This window comes from Mustela putorius, unplaced genomic scaffold, assembly GCF_011764305.1.
Source record: "Mustela putorius furo isolate JIRA1106 unplaced genomic scaffold, ASM1176430v1.1 tig00000561_pilon_pilon_pilon, whole genome shotgun sequence".
NCBI lineage: Eukaryota > Metazoa > Chordata > Mammalia > Carnivora > Mustelidae > Mustela > Mustela putorius.
Genome location: NW_025421415.1, coordinates 1,318,002 through 1,340,267, shown reverse-complemented (window position 1 = coordinate 1,340,267; position 22,266 = coordinate 1,318,002). Strand labels below are relative to the sequence as shown.

Here is a 22,266-nt window from a genome sequence, read left to right as displayed (position 1 = left end):
TGTTCATTTAATGGACAATATGTCAAAGAAGATGATTACAGAAACTATTAATTATAGTAGGGAATGATGAGTTAATAATTTTAAATTAAAAAAAAGGTTTTGGCAGAATACACACCTATGAATGGATATCTACTTTTCTAGAAAAAAATACATGTAAAATTTTAGTTTGTCTCTAGGGAGTGGATTATGAGAATTTAAAATGTCTGTATTTTCTCCATTTCTTGTAATTAGCACCAATTACTTGTTAAATAAGACCAAAAAAAAGAAAAAAAAAACAATGAAGAAAGAAATCCAGTGTTGCACAACTTGTCAGCTAGAGCTCACAGAACGAAATCTCAGACTGAGACTACACATCTCCATGGCCGTGTCACACGGGCTCCAGATGATGCAGCGAAACATCACATCATGGCAACAACATATCCATTCTACACACAAACGAACAACAGAACTCCTAGAGGTTTTCATCAAGTAACCAGGCCAAGACAATACCGTATGCACGGAAGACATCCCAGCATCAAAATGTTTCTAGAGTATTTTTAAATCATGCACATTTGTTTCTATTTAGAATTTCCCCATTTCATTGGAAACACGTATCCATCTTGTTCTGGAACAAGGTGAACTGAGAAGAAACAAAAGCCTCTAATAAAAATGGAAGATACTCAAAACTAACCGAAAACTCTTTACAAGACACCGAATGGGTATCGACATGGTAAGGGAAGGACCTTTAAAAATAATTTTTTACTCAACTGAAGCTGTTCAAATTAAAAAAAAAAAAAGGAAATGGAAACAGCTATTAAAATATAATCGTTTAACCTTGCATAAACTCTGGAATAAAACCACTCTGACCTAACTTGGTAGTATAACCACAGATAGATTTTCATTTAAAATGTTCTTATTTAGCTTGCCCCCTTGAATTCCTTTCTGTTGCTTAATTCCCAAACAAGAGATATTACTGCTAGTTTTAAATGGATGAATCATCTGAGAAGGGTCTGACACCGCTGACAGTGTAATTCTAAAAACAGAATATTATAGATTATCAGAGAAGGAAGTTTTGAAGTATCGGCTTGGGGTCTGAAGCCTGTCTTAGGAGGCCACCCAAAAAGACAGCGTTCCTTGTAACCCACCCCCCCCCCCAGCCTGAAACTCTAATCTCCAGCCCCAAAACAGATGCATTCCTCTAATTCCAAGGGAGGGGAGGGGGCAGGGCCAGGCATCCCCAGGGAAGCTTCTGGTCCCTGGTTGCAGCTGAGGAAACAGCCCAGAAGGTGGCTAGATGGGCGGACCCCACGAGTACTGGGCACCTGTACCCCTACTTCCCTCCCTGGATCACTGGGTTCTCCCCACCCCTGCAGCCCTTTCTCCATCTTCTCAGGGATGATCATCCCCTTGTCCTGGTCCTAGCCTTCTGAATGCCTAACTTTTATCACCCATTTGGTTCTTGTTCCTTTGGTTGTTTGAATCTCATCGTGGGTCTTCCCTCCTAGGATCCTGACTCACTCAAAAATGTGCATTCCTTCCTGTTCCTTTTAGTTTACGAAACTGGCTTTTCTTTTTCATTTTCGCTGCGCAGGAAATACGAACAGTGAACGTTACCCGCGACACTTCAGTCACATGGCCCAGTATCCATAGTTTCCTGCCTGAGTCACGTGAACACCGCCCCCACCCCCCTCCCCCGCACACACACCCATCTTTCTACTCTGTTCTCTGAGGCAGCTGGGTTTGCTAGGTTTCTGCTTGTTTTCTTCCACTAAATTTGCCCAGCTTGGTCAGGTCTACTCGCTGGAGGACCACAGAAGGGCAGAGACAAGTAGATCCTGAATCAAACAAGATGCATTGGGCACATAGCGTAAGATGCTCCCCTTTGTTTCAACAAAGATCGGACACCTGCGAGGGACTCCACCACCATCACCACGTGCGTGATTTGTGACTAGAGAACTGCTCTCCACCTTGGAGAGGCTCCAGACGCCCCATCGAGCCCCGCTCTACTCACACTTGCCGTCCCCCCATGCTCTCTGTCCATCTCCTTACATGCAGTTTCATACAAAACGTAAGCGGGTGCTGTGGGCCATGACTGGCCGCTCACGTGTAAGGTTGCCCGTGTCTCTGTCACGGAAACCCTCAACCCTCTGCCATCCAGGGGTGGCCCTCGCGTTACTACGGTCTTGCTCAGTCTGAATGGAGGGGCGATCTCAGATGTCCGTGAGATGTCCGTCACCTATGGCTGAGCCCGTCAAGACATGACCTGTCCAGGCAAACCCACATCCCGTTCACCTGCCACCCGCCTGCCTCAAAAGTCCCCCTCCCAGAGAGCGCGTCATGGTTTCCTCCACACGACCCTCTCCTCACCCACCTCAACCCTCTAACCAGGTTTCAGGAAGCCTGCTGATGGGCCTTCCTCCGTCCACAGCCTGACCTCACCACCTCTCAGAGAGAGACCCACGGACCAAGTTGGCCTTTGAGACAAAAACAGCTTTTTAACATTTTATTTTTATGTATTTTTTTATATGTTCACTTAGCCAGCATATAGTACATCATTCGTTTCTGATGTCGTGTTCGATGATTCCTTAGTTGCGTGTAACGCCCGGTGCTCGTCACCCCACGTGCCCTCCCCAACAGCCATCACCCACTCACCCCATCCCCTTTCTGCAACCCTCAGTTTGTTTCCTGGAGCCCAGAGTCTCTCATGGTTTGTCTCCCTCTCGGATTTCTTCCCAGTTTTTCCCTCCCTCCCCTTGTGGTCCTCAGTGCTATTCCTTAGGTTCCACGTTTGAGCGAAACCCTATGATAATCGTCTTCCTCTGCTTGACGTATTTCACTTAACGGCTTCTTCCCTCCTCCTCTAGGCTCTTCTGCACTTGCTCTTCTTCCCATCTTACCTTTTGTCTCTCTTCTTGGTTAGTCTTCTACACACACCCATCCCTGAAAAACCTTCCAGCAAAAGCGCCTGCAGAGACATCAGGGACCTCTGCCCTCCAATGAGCCCTCGGTCCTCCCTCTGGATGGACTCGATCATGTGCCCACTTACACTCACTCTGACTTGTATGTTTCACTTCAGCCCCTTTCTCAAGTATTTGATGTCTCCCTCATAGGCTGTAAGCTCCTTCCAGGCACAAACTATGTCTTTGCTTCTTTTCTTAAAGTAGTCTCCAACAGGGGCCCAACATGGGGCCTGAACTCACGACCCTGAGATTCAAGACCTGAGCTGAGACCAAGAGTCAGGCACTCCACCGACTGAGCCACCCAAGCACCCCACGAATTACGTCTTCCAAACACCATCCTCCATCGACCCTGTGCAGCGCCTACCATGTAGGGAAAGCTTACCAAATACATGACTCGATGAATGGCTCTCCTTAGCCTTCCGGAATTGTGATGGTCTTGTTAACACTGAACACGTCTCCACAATTTCCAGTGCAGTTCTCAATGCAAAGCAACACTTGAGCTTCACACTAAACCCCATGAGACACGTTCTCCTGGCTCTAGCAACTTGGGCAAGATTTAAAACAGAACGTCCATCACTAGCCATCTTACAGCAGCAGAAAAATCCGTCAGCGACTCCGGCCCAACAAGGAAGGGGAAGAGACGGCAAAACATAACCCACCTCATCTTCTCCTGGTGATCTCGTCCTTTCTCATGTGTCCCTAAACTGCCCATTTTAAACTTCCCAGACACCAACTTGCTATATCCAAAGTCAAGAGCATGAAAATTTCCATCATGCCGGGCCACCGAACAGTGTTTTCAGAAGCAGAAGTCAGTCACCACGGCTCCTCTCCCTTGGCCAGGAAAAAAAACAAAATGCCAAAACCCAAAGGTACCTTGAATGACCCACTGCCTTCCAGGGCCGTCCAACCTGGGCAATGACCAGCTGTGCCATAAGCCCCTAGCAGCGACTGCCTGGGTATATTCACTGCCCTCTCCCAGTCCTCATGGCCCTCACCAGGAGCCCTAAGTTGCATAATTTGGGAGTTATTCTGGAGCTGGGTTGAAAATTCAATGAAATGTTGGAGCCGGCGGACAGATAGTCATCAGAAAGCCCAAAAAGCTCCTCCAGGGCTCTCCAACGTGTGCATCAAAGCAGGGGGCGAGGAGGCAAGAGTCTCACAACAGAGCTTGGTAGCTGGAAAGCCGGTTTATGTGAGGTACAGAACGCAGGAATTTGCCAGCTACAGAGAAGTGAAGTAAATTAGGGAGAACGAGGAAATTACGGGCTGGGAGACAGAGCTATTATGAAAAGCTGATTTCACTGTCCAAAAATGTTAGCCTGCATTTATTCTCCAAATTATCCAAATATTTCAGCAATCATCTATTTATATGGTTGTTTTCTGGACCTTTCCTTACTATTTCTCTCCCGTCTTTTTCTACCGCGTGGAAGTGATTTGCTTTTGAAATCGGTTCCTCTCTTCTGTCACAGCCTGCAAGGCCTCGTCTACCTCCCCCTCTAGGTCCCCAGAAGTTTGGACTTGGGCAAGGTGTTTCAGCTGATGTGAAGCAAAATGCCCAGGAACAGAAGACAAAACGAAACCAAAAAAGCCACTGTTTTTCACTTTGCTACCTAAGGAAGTTTGGCTCACGTATTTATCCTCGCCAACTGCCACCGTGGACAGGGGTTCAAATATGCCTTTAAAAGGTATTTCCAAGGGGTGCCTGGGTGGCTCAGCAGGTTAAAGACCCTGCCTTCAGCCCAGGTTATAATCCCAGAGTCCTGGGATCAAGCCCCGCATAGGGCTCTCTGCTCAGCGGGGAGCCTGCTTCCTCCTCTCTCTCTCTGTCTGCCTCTCTGCCTACTTGTGATCTCTGTCTGCCAAATAAATTAATAAAATCTTTTTTAAAAGAGAGAGAGAGAGAGATTTCCACTTTCTTATGTGACTCCGGACCCAGAATGCATGATGGCTAAAGATACAAAACCACGTCTCCCAGCTGGAAACCGGTGGCTATTTATTACCATAGCCATGCGTGGTTTGCAAACCGAAGACATCTTCTCCCTGTCTCCGGTACTCTCAAAAACAAAGCTCCTAATCATAAGTGCGTGAGTCATTCGCATAGAGGTGACTTATCATTCAAATTGAATTAACTGTAAATGCAAGCAATTTGAAAAAAATTAAGGCCTTATGTTCAGTGTTGTCACTACATTTGTTAGGGATTTCATCACTGTGTGGAGGCGTTTAGTTCCAGCCTAACATTTGGACAGATGGAAACCTCCCCTGGAGCGTACAGGTCAGAAGAGCCAGCTCGGCCTGGCCTCGCGGATCAAGCTTCCCCAGCTCACCAGCACCAGGAGGGACAGAGGGCTCCCTGTGCTCACTCAGAGGCTAAAGCTAGACAATCAACAAGCCTATTATGAAATCTCTTTGAAATTAGCAAAGTGATGGAGAAGTATTTGCTGTCGTTCTAAGAATTCTTCTGGTTTACATGTAGTTTCTCCCTGTGTGTGTGTGTGTGTGTGTGTGTGTGTGTGTGTGTTTTCCTGCAGGTACTTTGGCAAGCTCGATCTGAGGCAGTCAGGAGAGCAAATGATTCATAATATCTTCAAAGTGAGAAGAGAGGGAGGAAGGATCACTAGCAAATGCTCACCCACTGGATTTGACCGTCATCAGGGGAGATGGCCCTAGAACTCACTGCCTGGAGACTCAGTGAATTTTCAATCATGATTTTATGCTAAGAGCAAAGTGCCTGTGGTTCTCTATATATTATAAGAAAACCCTAACTGCAGCACGAAGGACACCAAAGTGATGGCACAGCTTGTGTTTCTCTTATTTTCAAAAACACGTTTCTGCATTTTCTAGATTCCCACCCATTTACCTGCTATAATCAGACAAATAAAGCCTTCACGAGAAGCGCTGTGGGAAGAAAAAAAAAAGTGCAAGAGGGCAAGAGTGAGCTTGAGGATATACGTCCAAGTGGACCCGTGCATGGGGACAGCTGCTTCCCCTGTGAGCAGAGGAGATAAATGAGAATCTAGGCAGGAGGCTGAGGTCAATCAGAGGAGACATCCTCTCTGGGAAAGGAATCCTGGCTACACCTCGGCCAGAGAACAGCCTCGTGGCTGGCAGAACCCAGTGTATTTAGGAGAGGCGCCATCTTTACAACCTTGCCGTACTAGGGCCCCATGGCCATGCCAACCGGAGAGGCAACGGTGAAGATGGGTCCCACTGCTGGCAGAGGAGGGACAGGAAGTGAGGCCTCTGTGACTGTTCCCACACCTGTCCCAATGTCAGTCACCTATGATGAACAGATCCAAGTCACAGAGGTGTACAGAACCAGGAACGTCATAGCCTTCCTCTAGTCAAAGCCACCTTCCCACACACCCCAGGGGAGTTCAAGGACAACTTCGGACGGAAATGATGGTATGTTCTTGTAACTCCCAGTCTACCCTGTCCTGTGAGCTCCTCCTATGAGCAACCAGCCCTGACCCTTCACGGACTTCTCCACGTAGCACCCAGAGTGACCCTTTTATAATGTCAGTTGGGTCAGGAGATGTCTGGCTCAAGATCGACTTCACCCACAATAAAATGCACAGTCTTTGCCAGAGCCCCTCTGATGTTATCTCCTACCATGTCTCTCTAAATCCCCTTGGTTTCCAGCACACTGGCCCTGATGGTTTTGGGGGTCATCCCTTTTTCTATGCAGTCCCTTCTCCATTAGCCTCTTAAGAGGATTGCCAAATGAAGCAAGTAAAAATACAGGACACCCAGTCAAAGAGTTGAGTTACAGGTAAATGACCAGTTATGTTTTAGTAGAAGTATGTCCCAAATATGAGCTTACCAACGGAGGCTACCCCTGTAACATCAGGGAATAAAGCACAACTTCAACAAGCATCAGGGGGATAGCTGAGGACAAAAGAACATGGACAGGGTGATGGAGGCCCAAGATGAGCCTAAAATATAATTCTTGTGAGTTGTGGCTCTTAATAAGGTCAAAGGTGTGACCTGACCAGAGTGAAAAGGGGTGAACCATCTGGGTACAAAAGCTGCTCAGGCAACATCACAGTTGGAAACTTGAAAGACTTGGATAGACCAAAGAACAGCAAGTTGTTCACTGAGAGGACAGACAGAGGCAACAGAGGTGAGACTAGAAAGACTGTGGATCCATTGATGGGTGCTGATCCTCCCCCAGGAGCACCTCCCTCCCAATCCCCAACTCCCTAAGCATTCATCATTTACATCCCTGTGTCAAATACCTCCTCCTTCCCTCGACCTTCCCAGTAGGAAGTCACCTTTGTGCGCTGAAATAGCACTTTCTGCACCTGTTCCACGTGGAATTACTCATGGCCCTACCATTCTATGATCCTTGAGGGCAGAGCTGGTCGTGCTCATCTATGTGACCTGCACAACACCTCATGTACGTAGGCTCTTGATAAATGGATTTCTCTGATTTTCTGAATGCTGGCAAGTCTGAATTCTCTAGCATGATAAATATGGCGCCCATGGTCTTAGAACACAAGGTGGGCTAGTCATGGAAAGGGACAAAATACCATGTCTCTATGAAGCTATGGTTGGGCTGTACCTGAGATACCCAAGCAGTGCCTTCCGAGGAGGGAAAGCTCACATTCAGGCCCAGAGGCTAGGGCCAGCCGTATGGAGAACTTGGAGGCAGATACTCAAGCCCCCAGGGGTGAGAGCAGAAAGGGGTAAGCAGTACAGCAACGGACTGGTTTAGAGCAAGGACCCTACAGCCCACACTCTGTGGAAATCCTACCTTCACTACAATCAAGCTCGGGCAAGTGATTTAACTTCTTTTGCCTTCATCTGCAAAGTTTCTTCATCGGTTGACCAAGTTGAGCAAGTGCCTTTTGTGTGTTGAGATACTCTGTTAGTTTCCAGGAATCCAAATATTAAAAAAAAAAAAAAAAAAAAATCATTAGAGTAACTCTAAAATGCTGGGCTCACAGGCCAAAAAGGACTCTGAGAGTTCTGTAAGTTAAGGATAAAGAGCCACCTATGGGGGGGAGGGGGAGATGTGGGGCAGGGGCAGGTAATGAATTTGCTTTGCAGCATCTCCACACAGAGATGACTCGAAGACGACTGAAAATCCGGGACTTCAGAAAGATCGGTGTGCACATTGGAATATGGGAGCCATCCGTCCAAGAAAGCAACTGAAGCAGTAAGAACAGGTGAGCTGGGTGTAAGAAGGGGAGCCCCAGAACCAGGCTGCAACCCCGCAGACTACCTCCGTCAATAGCCAGAAACTGCGAACTCGAGGATAAAGACCGGAAAAGATCCACCAACATGCAGATCGGGTTGGCGTACGGAAAGTTAACCAACTGCTTACAGCAAACGGCAGGCAAGGCGCCTGTGGCCTCTCTCCACCGCCGCAGGCTGCACAGAAGGGGCCGGGAGGTGACACGGAGAGGGGAGTCGTGCTTGGTAAGAGATGAAGGACTTAAGGGGTGTGCTGGCAGCCACATAGCTCAGACCCAGACAGAGCTGGGGCTCAGGCCCTGTGAACTTCACCAAATGCTGTCCAGAAGGCCACCCCCTTCTGAAGACACCTTGATTACCTAGGGGCTGAGGACATGCTGCAGGTTACACATAGCCTAAAGCTCTCTGCCTTTCTGGCCGCTTCCTGACACCTGACCAGGTAGACCTCCAAAATATATCAAAGATGAAAGTCAGGGGAGGGTATCCTGCTATCTGTTAGCCCTACCAATATTTCTATGTATCTCTACCTGTCTGTCTCTCCATCCATCTGTCTGGAGGGTGTGGTCAGGGAGGAGATGGGAGATACCTGAACATTAGCCAAGGTGTGGGAGGAATGAGAGGAAGGCTAGGATGAACACAGGACTGGAAGAGACTAGACCAGGGCAGAACCAAAGCAAGGGAGAGGCCGGGTGTCTCCAGAGGGAGTCTGGAATTCTCCGTTTACTTTCTCTTTTTTTAAGATTTTATTTATTTATTTGATAGAGATCACAAGAAGGCAGAGAGGCAGGCAGAGAGAGAAGAGGGGAATCAGGGTCCCCGCTGAGCAGAGAGCCTGATGCGGGGCTCGATCCCAGAATGTGGGATCAAGCCTCTGAGCCAAAGGCAGAGGCTTTAACCCACTGAGCCACCCAGGTGCCCCAGAATTCTCCATTTTCTTAAAGTGCAATTTGAGGACCGCATGAGACACATGTTAAGAAAACAGACTGGCGCGTCCCAGTGCTGGATGATCAAACCAGAATCTTCAGCGGCAGGAGCCCAGGTTGAATTTCGCTTGGCTCCGTGCACCGGGAAATTCTTCTGCACACCAGAGTTTGAGAATTAGAAGAAAAGTTGGTGAAAATGTAGATTATTTTTTAATTGGGGTAAAATACAGACAACTTAGCATTTTAACTATTTTTAAGTGTACCATTCAGTCATGTAAAGTATATTCACACGGTTGTGCAACCAACCAGCAGAACTTCTTATCTTATAAAACCAAACCCCTGTATCTATTATAGACTTATTTTTCTTCCTGATTGCTTATTGAATTTTTAGCCTAATGCTCAACTAACTCTCCTAGATTCAGAGCTGAAAAGCAACCTCATGGGACACAGATCCAGTGGTAGGCATCCTGGTTCACTGGGCAAAGTCTGAGCTGAACCAGTTATCAAATATTTCGAGTATCACACTTGCTTAGAATGCCATCTAACTAGTAACTCCGAATACCATGTTAGACATGATTAATATGAAATAAACATTTTTTAAAATATTAATTTCAGGGGCGCCTGGGTGGCTAAGTCTGTTAAGTGGCTGCCTTTGGCTCAAGTCATGATCCCGAAGTATTGGGATCGAGCCTCACATCAGGCTCCCCGCTCAGCGCAGAGCCTGCTTCTCCCTCTCCCTCTGCCACTCCCCCAGCTTCTGCTCTCTCTCTCTGTAAATAAATAAAATCTTTTAAAAATAATATAATAACCTAATATTTTTGTTCTTTAGGAGATGTTTCAGTTCTATGTTGATTTTCTCATCTAAAATGTTCTAATTACTGGGGCGCCTGGGTGGCTCGGTGGGTTGAAGCCTCTGCCTCCGGCTCTGGTCATGGTCCCAGGGTCCTGGGATCGAGCCCTGCATGGGGCTCTCTGCTCAGCAGGGAGCCTGCTTCCCCACCCCCCGCCTCTGCCTGCTTCTCTGCCTACTTGTGATCGCACTCTCTCTCCATCAAATAAATAAATAAAATCTAAAAAAAATTATTAAGGGGCACCTGGGTGGCTCAGCGGGTTAAGCTTCTGCCTTCGGCTCAGGTCATAATCTCAGGGTCCTGGGATCGAGCCCCGCATCAGGCTCTCTGCTCAGCAAGGAGCCTGCTTCCCCCTCTCTCTCTGCCTGCTTCTCTGCCTACTTGAGATCTCTCTCTGTCAAATAAATAAATGAAATATTTTAAAAAATAACATTTAAAAAATTATAAAAAAAAAAACCAACGTTAGTTAGAATTGTTGCTTTTCATACGGTTGAAACTGACACATTCAAAATCTGATGGTGTACCATTATGTCATTATCTGCTAGCACACACAGAGCAGCACACACGTTTCCATGGACAATGGTAAATGCACCACAATGTTGATTTGTTGTCATTTAAAATATATGGACAAGCCACAAGATACTAGGCATTGAGAGGCTGTTCTATTCAGAATTCAATATCCAGTGTCACACTTAATGAAAGGTTTGAGGTCCGTGGTCAAAGGACCTTCAGGTTTTGGGCCTTCCTTGTGATTTTTCTAGATGTTTCTCAGCCATTCTCCTTACATTTTGTGTTTCAAGTCCGTTCTCTGTCATGAGGATGAAGTGCCATCACTTCACTTACTAAAATCATACACCTAGAAACTCTTATTTATGTGTCCAGTAGTTACAGTTATCCTTGTTGCCTTCCAGTAGGGGTCCCTGGGATCTCTTTTATAGTCTTTTCTTACGCGTAAGCCACGCTAAATGACTTTGCATTTAAATATTATTTAAACCTATTTTTATAGTAAGTAATCAAATCCATTCAAACCATGTGTCATGGTCTACTCTGCACAGCCTTTTGTTTTATCAGACAAACAACAACATTCCTTATAACTACGTTCAGAGTACTCGTAGAGACCTAAAAATTACTATTAAAACCCCAATTGAAAAAGGGAAATCTCTCTTGTTTTACAAAAGTCATAAATACTAACTTGCACAACAGTACAGTGGCCTCTCTTTTACACAAGGAGAAATAATGGCACAAAGAAATTTAGCAGTTTTCCTGATGTCTAACATGTAAAGTAGGTAAATTAATGAGTCTTCCTGCTTAGAAAAGCCTTTCAAACAGACCTGATCCTTTTTTGTTAACACCTTCATGCATAAAAAGAAAAACAGAAATTTTTTCCTCTCTGAGGACCACTAAAACCTCCCAACAGACCCCAGAAAGCCTCTGGTCATATTAAAGACACACACTAAAAACATACAAAAATATCAGAAGTGTTTCTGTAATACAGCAGGGCCTGCAGACTGCTAATGAAATTTCCCACCAGGAGAAATACGGGGGCGGGGGTGGTGGTGGAACTAGACCCCAAATCAACATCTATTCATGGCTGAGCCAAATTTAACCAGTTGCAGAAAATCCCATAAAAATGGTGCCCCTGCTTGCTGCCTTCCCAAAATCTGTTTTGTAGTATAAAAGACATTGCGCAAGTCTATGTAACCAAAACTGTGATTTCAATGAAATAAATACATAGTATATGACATAGTCATTGCTCACAAGGCCATTACAAAAGTCACCAACGGGAGGCAGAGGTAGGAGTTCGTGCCTGGATGGCTCAGTTGGTGGAGTGTGTGACTTCTGGTCTCAGGGTCATGGGTTCGAGCCCCATGCTGGGTGTAGAGATCACTTTAAAAAAATAAAATCTTTAAAACAAACAAACCATCCACAACAGTTACTGCTAGTGTATACTTCTATACATTATGGATTTCTTGGGATGAGCATTAACTAGGTTTCATAGAAAATCTCATTTCCCTTATTTAAAGCTTAATTATTAGATTTTCCACGTTGTAGATTATCCACGGTCCAACTGTAAGTTGCAATTAAATTGCAACAAACCGAAATTAAGTGCTTTTCTCACTAGTCCAACATTTTTCAAAATTCTCTCTCCCAGGAATAATACATGTTTTTCATATACACATACATCTATGAATATATATACATTACACACACACACACACACACACACCCATCACACATCACAAAAGAATCTCAATATTAGTTTGGGGACAAATGAAACAGATTCTGAAAGCACTGTCCTCTAACCAAAAATTTATTTATGCATTCATTATCTACCATTTTGAAGTTTGCATGGACATCCGAGAATTTAGCACCGTTGTACTAAATTTGTGATCAACATTAATATTCCCAAGCGTGCTAAGAACACTTAGGTCTCGGTGCTTTACAAGACCCTGAAAACATGACTTGATTACATTTAATTTGATTCCAATTAAAAAGCACTTAAGAAGTTTCTGCTGAATTAGATTACACTGAATGTTTCTATAGAAGACACTTCATTATCTGAGGCACCTTTAATTTAAAATGATCACAGAGAGTGAAAAACACCCTTCATTTTAATAAAATAGGCTTAGCCCCATGTCCTTCTTTCATCACGGCATCCTGTAGATTTCGGTTTATTAAATAAATGTACAAGGGCCCTGGTAGAAAGCATCTGTAATAGTAAGTGCCTGCTTCACAGTTCACCCTGGGCAGATCTGGTCCTGTGGCTTTTAAGTCTTAACAGAAACCAGAAATACCTGTGGAAAGGAACGTGTAAATAAAAATGAGGAGACAATATCTAGACACCGATATGAAAATACTGCCCTTCTACTGCCTCTGTAAGCCATGATTGCAACTCATTAAAAATGAACAGGCACACACACACACACAAAAAAAAAATGAACAGGCACTTCTGGCTTCTGAAGCAACAAGACCCAAACTCCAAGCCATAGGACTTCCTAAAACTCAACGTTTACCCTTTTAAACAAAGGGCTACCCTGAGATCCAATCTTTATGGATTCAAAGGAGGAAGGGCTAAAAAATGTCTTTGTCTTCCAAGCAGCATTAACCGATTTTCTCAAGTGTTATTATTTTACAAGCCCCATTTTGTTTCAGAGTTCCAAAAGGGAAAAATTGTGATTAAAAACAAAATGATGATTAAAAACAAATGTCTCAAGTCAGTTATTGTGTACTAAGCACAAACCGCAGGGCTAGCTTTCATGGGACAGAGCTCTGCAGACACACTTGGCATGCTCCTCTCTGATATTTCAGGAATAAAGGCAACTCTGTGGTCTGTGGTTAGTGATTAAGCACCAAGTGGACTTGTGGTGTGTGTTCTTCTACAGGAAAATCTGCAGCATTCTGAGCACCTCACACTTGTAACAATGTCTTTATTATACCTTCCAGAATTAATTGACCTAGAATCCAGGGACTCTGCAATATATCTGTTGGATGATTAGAACTCAAAGGACCAACAAATAAAACAAATTATTGACTTTCAGGTCGTCAATCAAACAGATATTTATGGCTGCGATTGGCCAAAATGATCTCCTTTTCAGTTGGCATCATTTCAAAATCTGTGCTGATCTGAAACACATCGGAATCATCAGCGCCTTCTTCCACAACAAGAACTCAACCTGTGCCAACAAGGCCACAAACCTTTCAAAGAACCCGCGTCTCCTCGGAAGGCAACAAAAACTTGCTAATTTTCAAGGTTCTCTGAAAGTCTGCCTGACCTTGAGACCCAACACGACGGGGGGGAGGCGCGGGGAGGTACGGTGACCTGGTTTAGTGACCAGTAGCTATAGATACCAGCGAATGTGCTTGTTGTCAATGAGAGTTGCTGAAATCTGTCTATACCACACTGGAACAATCAATTTTGTAAATGATTGCAATAATCAAGGAAATTGCCTAATTTATAAATCCTTGCATACAGCCTTTTAATGGATTCCTCCATTTTAATGCTGATGCCTTCAGAGCTAAATGAATTGTTGTCCAGGCTGTCATTGCACAAAATGATAAAAACATTCCGTGGAGGGGAACCACACTTCATGGATATTCAGGCCCTCAACCCATAATCACTCATTAGTGACTTCTACTGAAAGTTTGGCATTGCTTATGGCCCCGGGAAGAGCGGGGGCAGGGGGGTGGGGGGTGGGGAGAGGGATGTTCCTTTGCGTCTGCGCCTCTGTGCACATCCCCATTAGGGTCCTGGAGTTTGAACAACAATAATTACCTTTTGGCTGAACGGGGAGGCGCTGCCTGCGTCCCCTTGGTATTGGAAGCCCACGCCGTCCACAGTTTGGCTCCCTCTCCTTTCTGTCTAATGCTGGACCCTTCTCTGCCACCAAGCTTCAGAGGGGGGGCCGGGGGATGCAGAGATCCTCGGGTGCCCGCTAACCCTCCCCCGCCCAACAGGTACATCTCTGCCTCTGCGCTCCCACCTGGAAACCCAGGCTGCACACTTAGCGCCCTCCCCGGCCCGCCACCCCTACACTGCTCTTCTCAGTTAAACCTTGGCCAATTGATTCCAGCCAATAGCGTGCTGTCACTACTTTACTTACTGCTCAATCTCACTAACCTGACATTTATGGTGCGCTGATTGGCCTCTGTCAGTGGTGCTGGTTGTAAATTCACTTTGAAAAGCTTTGTGTTAACAGCCTTCAACCAGGCTCCAAGAAGAGGACGGCCTGACAATTGCTTGACCTCCTGCCCTTATTACAGTGAGTAAATCAGGGTTTGAGCCATTAGGCTGGAGCCTGGGGCCTACACAAAAAGGATTGACATGACAAAAGGTCAACCTCTGTCACACATGTGTAACAATTTGGATAATGGAATTCTGTAACTTATCTGAGCGAGGTGGCAAAGGCTTACAAGGGAAAGAATATTCTGCTCCGGCTTCTCTGGCTTTTATGCTAAGTAGCTATCCCGGAGCCTGTATTTCTTGTGTAAATACACAAGGAATGTCTGAACTCATGAAAGCTTGGAGCCTGGATGATTCGGGAGGGGGTGGGGGGGGAAGCAAGTGAGGAAGAGAGCAAGGCAGTCCTGCAGCTGGTCTAGGCTCGGCAGCACGAGGGGATGTGGGTATCGTGGACCTGACTCCTGATTAAGGAACAGGCCCTTTCTTGTATTCCATCAAATTGGGAAAAACCCGTCATATTATACGAGCGCCGTTACGTGATCTCCGGGTAACAAAAGACAGTTCCTCGGATAATTCAAGTGCTTGAAACGACACAGTAAAATAATAAAATAAAGAGGCTCCCCTGCAGGTTCTTTGGGCCCAACGTGACCATAAACACATTTTCATCGGGCTCGCCTGCTACTGGGGGCGGGGGCGGGGGGTGGCAGCAGGCTGAGTTTCTGACTTTAATTTCTTGACCCTATGGTTAAAGTCAGTGTGGAAAAAAGGGGAGAGAAAAAAGCATAGGAGGTCAGGAAATATGCAGTTGTGATAAGACATACTTATGAGTTATTTCCTTTGCATGGACAAAATGCTATCAATAAGAGAAGCGATCTGTAAACAACAGATAAAATGAACTGACTAATGAGAAAAAGAGTCCTGAGATACAGAACACATCACTCTTCATAAAGTATTTGCAACTGAGGCCCTGTCACGTCACATGCATATTTGGATTAAACCTCACTCATGTGAGAATTTCCAAATGGCTGCTATCGACGTTGTTGTTTTGGTTTTTTGGGTTTTTTTTAAGCGGTATCAGTTTTGGACTTAAAAAACGAAGGGTGGCATTGGGCAGGGCGAGACATAAACCCTTTAAAAGAAAGACTTTCACAGGCCTCTGCAAAGCCGACTCGGAGCGCGAAGTTTTGATTTTTTAACACAATGCTGGAAACCATTCCAAGAGGCGGCAGATGGTTATACAGTTTATGTAAAACTATAAAATGCTCGCACTCTATCAAATGGGCACCGCTATCACAGACATCTTCAAATCAAATGAGGCAAAGCTGAAGAGATACACCAGCTGTTCCTCTCCAAATTGAAGACATCATAGGAGTAGGACTCCAGTTTATTCTTAAGGAGAAATTATTTAGAGTTCATAAAATAGACATATTCAAAACCACGCTGACAAGCAGTCCATTATATGAAATGATAAATTACTAAGAAGCACAATTTCTAGTTCAATATGACTGGGAATGGCCACATAATTCTATCCCTTGGTGCTTTGGTGAATCAGGCCCAATGAGCCAAAAAGTCTGTAAAGCAAAACCGTGGGCTATGTAATTATAATACTATCATGGGAACAATTTTAAAATCATTTCAATCAAATTTTTAAGTGATTTTAATTTCATTTTAAATGATTAATTTTAAATTATTTTTTCAACATCTAAATATATATATATATACAAGTGAGTACAGTACTCTACGTGGAATTGGGTGACGATTAAAAAAATGTAAGTAATGCATTTAAAATATGAAGCCAATTCATTTCCTTCAAGTACCAATTGCCAGTGATGGTTCTGAAATATACACATTTAGCAATGTGTAATATATTTTTAATATTGGTTTCATCAATGTCTTTTGACCTAAGCTAAATGGTAATGATGAAAAATCGACCATTTGCTTAGAAGCAAATCTCTTATTAAATCTAAAATATTATGGCATAAAATCAAACCACACAAAAAAAATGCCCCACATTATGCTATCCCCCCCTTGCTTTTCTGAAGAAAAATAATGAAGGTTTTCACATAGTGTAAATGAAAACAAAACACTGAAATTTACTGAGGCAAAGACAGATTCCATAAAATTAAAGCCTCCTCTAGTACCTTGACTGTAATCTTAACAAGTCACTACATTATTTCAATTAGCAGCGTAATTTTTCGAGGGTGAAAACAAGTTTATTTTGTCATTGTCCCTAAAATTCCCTGTCAAATCAGACTCTGATATAAAGGCCTGGGTAACTGTAGCCCATCTTAATTAAACTATACTTTATTTTAAACTTCCGAATTTTATATCCAATAGAATTTTAGGTTTGCACGACATACATTCCTCAGGTCCAGCCACATTAAATTCTGATGTTAAGCAGAAAGGGGAAACCATGTGCAACTAGATTAATTTATCTCAAGGGAAAAAGGGCACATTAATAATTGAGATAATGTTTTCATAAATGTTGAAATCAAACGTGCCTTTCACTTCTTTATTAGAAAACACATTAGAACAAAATTATCTCACTCTCATCAATAAGACCTAATTGCTGAGAAAGACTATGTTTTCTTTGCAAAATGTTCAGAAAGACGTTTCTCATTTTAGCCAAAGAGCTAGAAATATACCATGCATTTAAGTCTTGCTAGAATAAATGTATGTAAGCAAAAGCGAGTGATTGTTTAATCCATCCTGTAATGTTTTTGTTTTAAACTCAATGAATTTATTATTTTTTGTAAAACACATTAAAATCTGATTCTAAAAGAAACTGGCCAAAAAAAAAAAAATGCGAGTAATTTGGCTTTTAGTTTTTTAATCTCCTTAAACTACAAAAGATAAAAAAAAAAAAAAAAATCACCTGGGCCTCCTGGCTTTAAAAAAAAGAGAAAGAAGAAAAAAAAACTCCTAGAATTTCCCTTGGATACCCCCAAAGAGCCAAAATATATTGAAGGTAATGGAATGATATTGAACTTTCTTTAAATTGCTATATTTTTAAGAACCAGGATTAGCACAAAGAAAATATTAGCTAAAAGATGACAGCATACTGACAAAACAATCAAATAAGCTCCCCATGGCTGATGTATGTTAAATATTAAAAAGTAATTTTCTACAAAGAAAATAGAGCTTTTAATGATTAAACAAAAGCAGTTAACTAAGGTGAATCTGATTGTTTCTGTAATAAGCCTTCATGTGTATAATAAAGTACAGCCATACTAAAAACAACGGGCTGTAAACTGAAACAAAAATCCATCATCTACTTGGAAACAGTGACGGGAAAAGATTAGCCATCCATTTATTGTACTGAAATAAAGATAAGTAACCCCGGTAAGATCCGCCAGGCCCCAAGTATTGAACTCTAAATATAAAGACATTTCTTCATCAGCAAGTGACTTGAAAAAAAATGTGAGCAAGAGAGACGATTCCAGTTGACTTTTAAAATGAAATGGTAACAATTCGACTGCTTTTAAGTTTTTAAAGATCTGCTTTATGTCGACCTGATAATCTGGAAGATGTCTAAAAGAATGTGTTTTGGGGGGGTGCCTGGGTGCCTGGGTGGCTCAGTGGGTTGAGTCTGCCTACCGCGCGGGTCATGATCTCGGGGTCCTGGGATCGAGCTCTGCGTCGGGCTCTCTGCTCGATGGCGGGCCTGCTTCCCCCTCTCTCTCTGCCTGCCTCTCTGCCTACTTGTGATCTCTCTCTCTCTGTCAAGTAAATAAAATCTTACGGAAAAAAAAAAGAATGTGTTTTTTCTAATGGATAATTATTACATGAGTCATTAAATAATTAGTGCCGAAAGTTTCCTATAGCTCTACCGTGTATTCCGATGATGGAATCCTTCTTAATAGGAAGAATACAATGATGACAGCTTTTTCCACAAGAGAATTTAGGTCTGAAAGCAAAGACTAACGTTTCAGGAACAATCTAACACTTAGACTCTCCTGTCGTAAATTTGGCTAAATTCAAAGTGTCACATTTCGTTAAAAAAAAAAAAATCATAAAGCTTAAAATTAAAAATAAACTCAGACTTCACAGCATAAAAATAATCATACGAATAAAAACCTGAAACCTACTAGAGTAAGTGTTTTATCTTACAAATGGACATTGGCCCTAAGTTACCTGGCCCTGCTCTGTCACATTTTATAGGTTCTCCCAGGAGACGGATACATTTTGCACGGCTGCAGTTTTGATCACTTTTAATATCCCTTCCATCCCCGCAATGTTTGCTTATTCTAATTGTTCTAACAGATGATAAAAATAAATAGATCATGTTCTGAATCTACAAGGAGGGATCTGGAGATGATTCAAGCACGCACACGCCCAGCAAGTCGTCTAACACAGAACCAACTCACGTACCTAAAACAACAGCGAGGACGCAATTCCTCTCCACTGAGGCATCAACAACATCGCTCAATTCCCACTCTCCTTATTTCAACAGAATTTTAACTTCATAAAGTACAAGGAAAAGCACAAAAAGAAGGCTCTATACTTTTCGGTATGAATATGTATCATTACATTCTGTTCGTGTAGTGATCTCCAGCCAACATCCCATTCATATCCAGATCCTTTCAAGCAAAACGAAACAATGAGCTATTGGGTTGTTGGGGTTTTGTTTTGTTTTATTTTGTTTTGTTTTCATGTTTATGACTCCATCCCCTGACACTCTAAAAATAGATGAACTCCAAACCTGGGGCATCAGAGGGCAATATGACAGTGTTCAATTTTACCATTTGCAGATGGAACAAATCTGTACCCTTGAACAACTGCTTCACCGTCTCCTCGGAAAAGTATTGGCAGACCTTTAACTGTAGGGTATTAGAGCTCCTAATAACACTACTGGAACATGAAAAGTGCCTGGAAGTGTTTTATAAACTTTAAACCGCATTGGAGGTTACAACTAATTAGTCAGAAACAAAAACCAACTGGGAAATATTTCAAAACCAGATGCTTTGATTATTCCCCACTTGTCAGTTTTTCCAATCCAAAAAGCTCTAACTTCTAACCTGGCTCTACGTACCAAGCCATTTTCTCCTGCCGCTTTCCTATTTTAAACATCTGTTAAAAAAAGAAAGAAAGAAAGAAAGAAAGAAAGAAAGAAAGGCACTCTTTGGTGACATAAAGACGCCCAACATTTTCTTCCTTGCTCAAGAAATCCTATCCTGAAAGATTAAAAACGTGTCATTGTTTTTTCCAGTTTAGGAGCAAAATGGAACCTGGGAGCCTGGATAAGGGTGGGGTGTGTGGCCCATGGCCGCCATGTTACCATCTTGGCTCCTGGGCTGTGAGTTTAACCACTTAGACCCCCCCATCAAAGGGGGTTTTACCAGCTCAGGCCCCAGTGCCCCATGCTAAACTTCATGGAATGCCTGTGGAGACCAGATTTGTTTTTCACAACACTGTGTCTCCAGGACCTAAGATGGTGCCGGCCGGAGGGCTCAACGAAAATCTGAGTGGGTTACTGAATCCCTCGAGTTTTAGTCAGCGACTGGGCGGCAGCTCACAGGGAGCATGCTGCCCATCCTGAAAGGCCAGCAACCAAGTGTATGACACAATGAGTGTACGCAGAAATGACCCATTAACGGAGCCTTCAGGTCCTGGCCAAGCTGGCCTCTGGCACTTGACAGACTTTCTTTTCTGGCTACTCCCATTATATTGCCCAGCCTCTGTGAGATTTACACATGGCCCTAAGGGTAAGACTTCCACCATCCTGTATGTCAGAAATCACTCCATGGATGAGAGGTGGCTAAAGCTAGTTGGGGGGGCCCACCTATGGCTAAGAATCTGCCTCTTCAGCGCTGGATCTCAGAAATCAATGGTAAAGCTCTGGGAGAAATCTCAGATTAACATTTTTGAAATATACTGCTGATTTTTAAATAATAGCCTGAGGTAAGATTGTGCCACTGAAATAATATCATTAATTGGGCGATATCAAAGTGCTCCGAGTTTCCCTCTGTTTCGATTCTCTCTCTTGTGGAAGACTGCATGATTGTGCTTTGTCTGAGAAGAAGCAGAATTTGGGATTTTTCTGATTCATGAGGAAATTTTGCTTCCTTGGGACACTCGGAAAGTTATGAAACATGCCCCAGGCTCTCGAGTTCAGCATTAAGAAAAATGGTTTTATCTGAGAAAAGAAGCCTGACTCTCTTCCTCCCGTTTATGCTTATGTTCCTTCTTGCCCATTGCCTGAAACCATCCTGGAAGAGCTCGGAATGGGACACAAAATCCACCTAGCTTACACCCCAATGCCCCAGCTTCCTCTGCGCTGTCACCTCTGCTGGCTTCTTTTTCTCTCAAGACCCAGGGAGACCAACAGTCAAATCCAACCCAGCTGGAACAGAAGTTTGTTACACATGGAGACCTGGAGGCCCTGTCTTCCCACTGGGTTCCTGCTGGGCCAGGCCGAAGTAGGCACCTCCTGTCTGCAGGTGCTATGGACACCTGGCACTTGCATGACCAGAGAAACCTATCTTCCACTGCCATCTGGAGAACAAGGGAGGCTCTCCCCAAAGCTGCTCCCCGCCCCCACCACCACCAAGGGCCAGGCTCTTCCCCTGCCAAAGCTCCAAAGGGCTGGCAAGGTGCTGGGCGGAGAGGGGCTTACCTCCCAGAGATGCTGTGTGTTCCTCACTGCGCCCGCCTGCACCTTCTCCGGGGGGAGAAGGACGCCCTGGAAGGGCCCGATCCAAGTGCCCTGCTGGATCCTCTGCGCCGCGCAGATGCCGTAGGCCAGGCCGGGCACAGTGCTGGTGCACAGGCACACCTCCCGCGGCAGGTCCCGGAGCCACTCGGGCAGCTCCGGCGGGGGCGCGGCGGCCGCGGCACTGCTGGTGCCCACGAGCCGGCGCAGCGAGTGCAGCGGCCCGTGCATGGGACACTCGCCGTTGCGGTTGTCCGCACACATGTCGCAACCTGCCGGAGACAGGCGGGAGGGAGGGAAGGAAGAAGGTTAACCCGTCGCTCCAGGCGGCCCGTCCTCAGGGAGAGAGACCCCGAGACCACCCCATCCCCTCCCGGGAAGCCACCCTCCGAGTAAGCCCTGCAGGCCGCCCAGGCCACTGGGAAGGTGGGGAGAGGGAAATCGCCGCACCCAAATCAGCCCGGTAGGGGGCAAACCACCCCCCCTCCCCATCCCCCCCCCCTGCCCAAAAGGCTGGTGAGCTGGGTGTGGATGGTGTGGCTCTCGCTGAGAATCCCCCACGGCCTGCTTTCTACTCCTTGAGGTGTGTCTCTCTCTGCTTCTTCCCTTCTTTCTCTAGTCCCCTCTGCTCCTCTCCCCTGCTCCCAGAAGTCCTCTCTTGATCAGGGGTTTGCAGGTGTGTTTCTCACTGTGCCGGGAGCAGACCCCATCTCTTGCTCAACCTTCTGTCTCAGAGAGATTCTGCTTTGGTCGCCTGAGTATAATTGGTTTTCTTCTTTCTACAATTCTAGAAGATCCTTCTAAAACCACTGGGGCAGGTGGGCTCCCCGCCTGGCACAGAGCGCCCTGCTTACTCTGTAGGGACCCACCCACCCCCTGGTGCCTGCACCAGAGCACAGAGTCACCGTGGCCTGCCCAGTGGCCTCCAGCACATCAGACACCGGCCAGTGAGGGCACACTGGCACTGGGGTCCGTGATGGAGCCTGCTCTGGCCACGGGTGGAAAAGGGGGACTGTTCTGCCAG

The 22,266-nt window shown here is 44.8% G+C and overlaps 1 protein-coding gene across 2 annotated transcripts in view; it reads right to left on the bottom strand.

Annotated features, from left to right (window-relative positions):
* The window catches only part of PRDM6 (PR/SET domain 6), a 102,243-nt gene that overhangs the window by 70,189 nt on the left and 9,788 nt on the right, over nucleotides 1-22,266 (bottom strand). For both annotated transcript variants that reach the window (XM_045081417.1, XM_045081418.1), the window contains one exon: nucleotides 21,207-21,514. In XM_045081417.1, coding sequence (XP_044937352.1) covers nucleotides 21,207-21,514 — 308 coding nt within the window. The remainder of the gene's footprint in view (nucleotides 1-21,206; nucleotides 21,515-22,266) is intronic.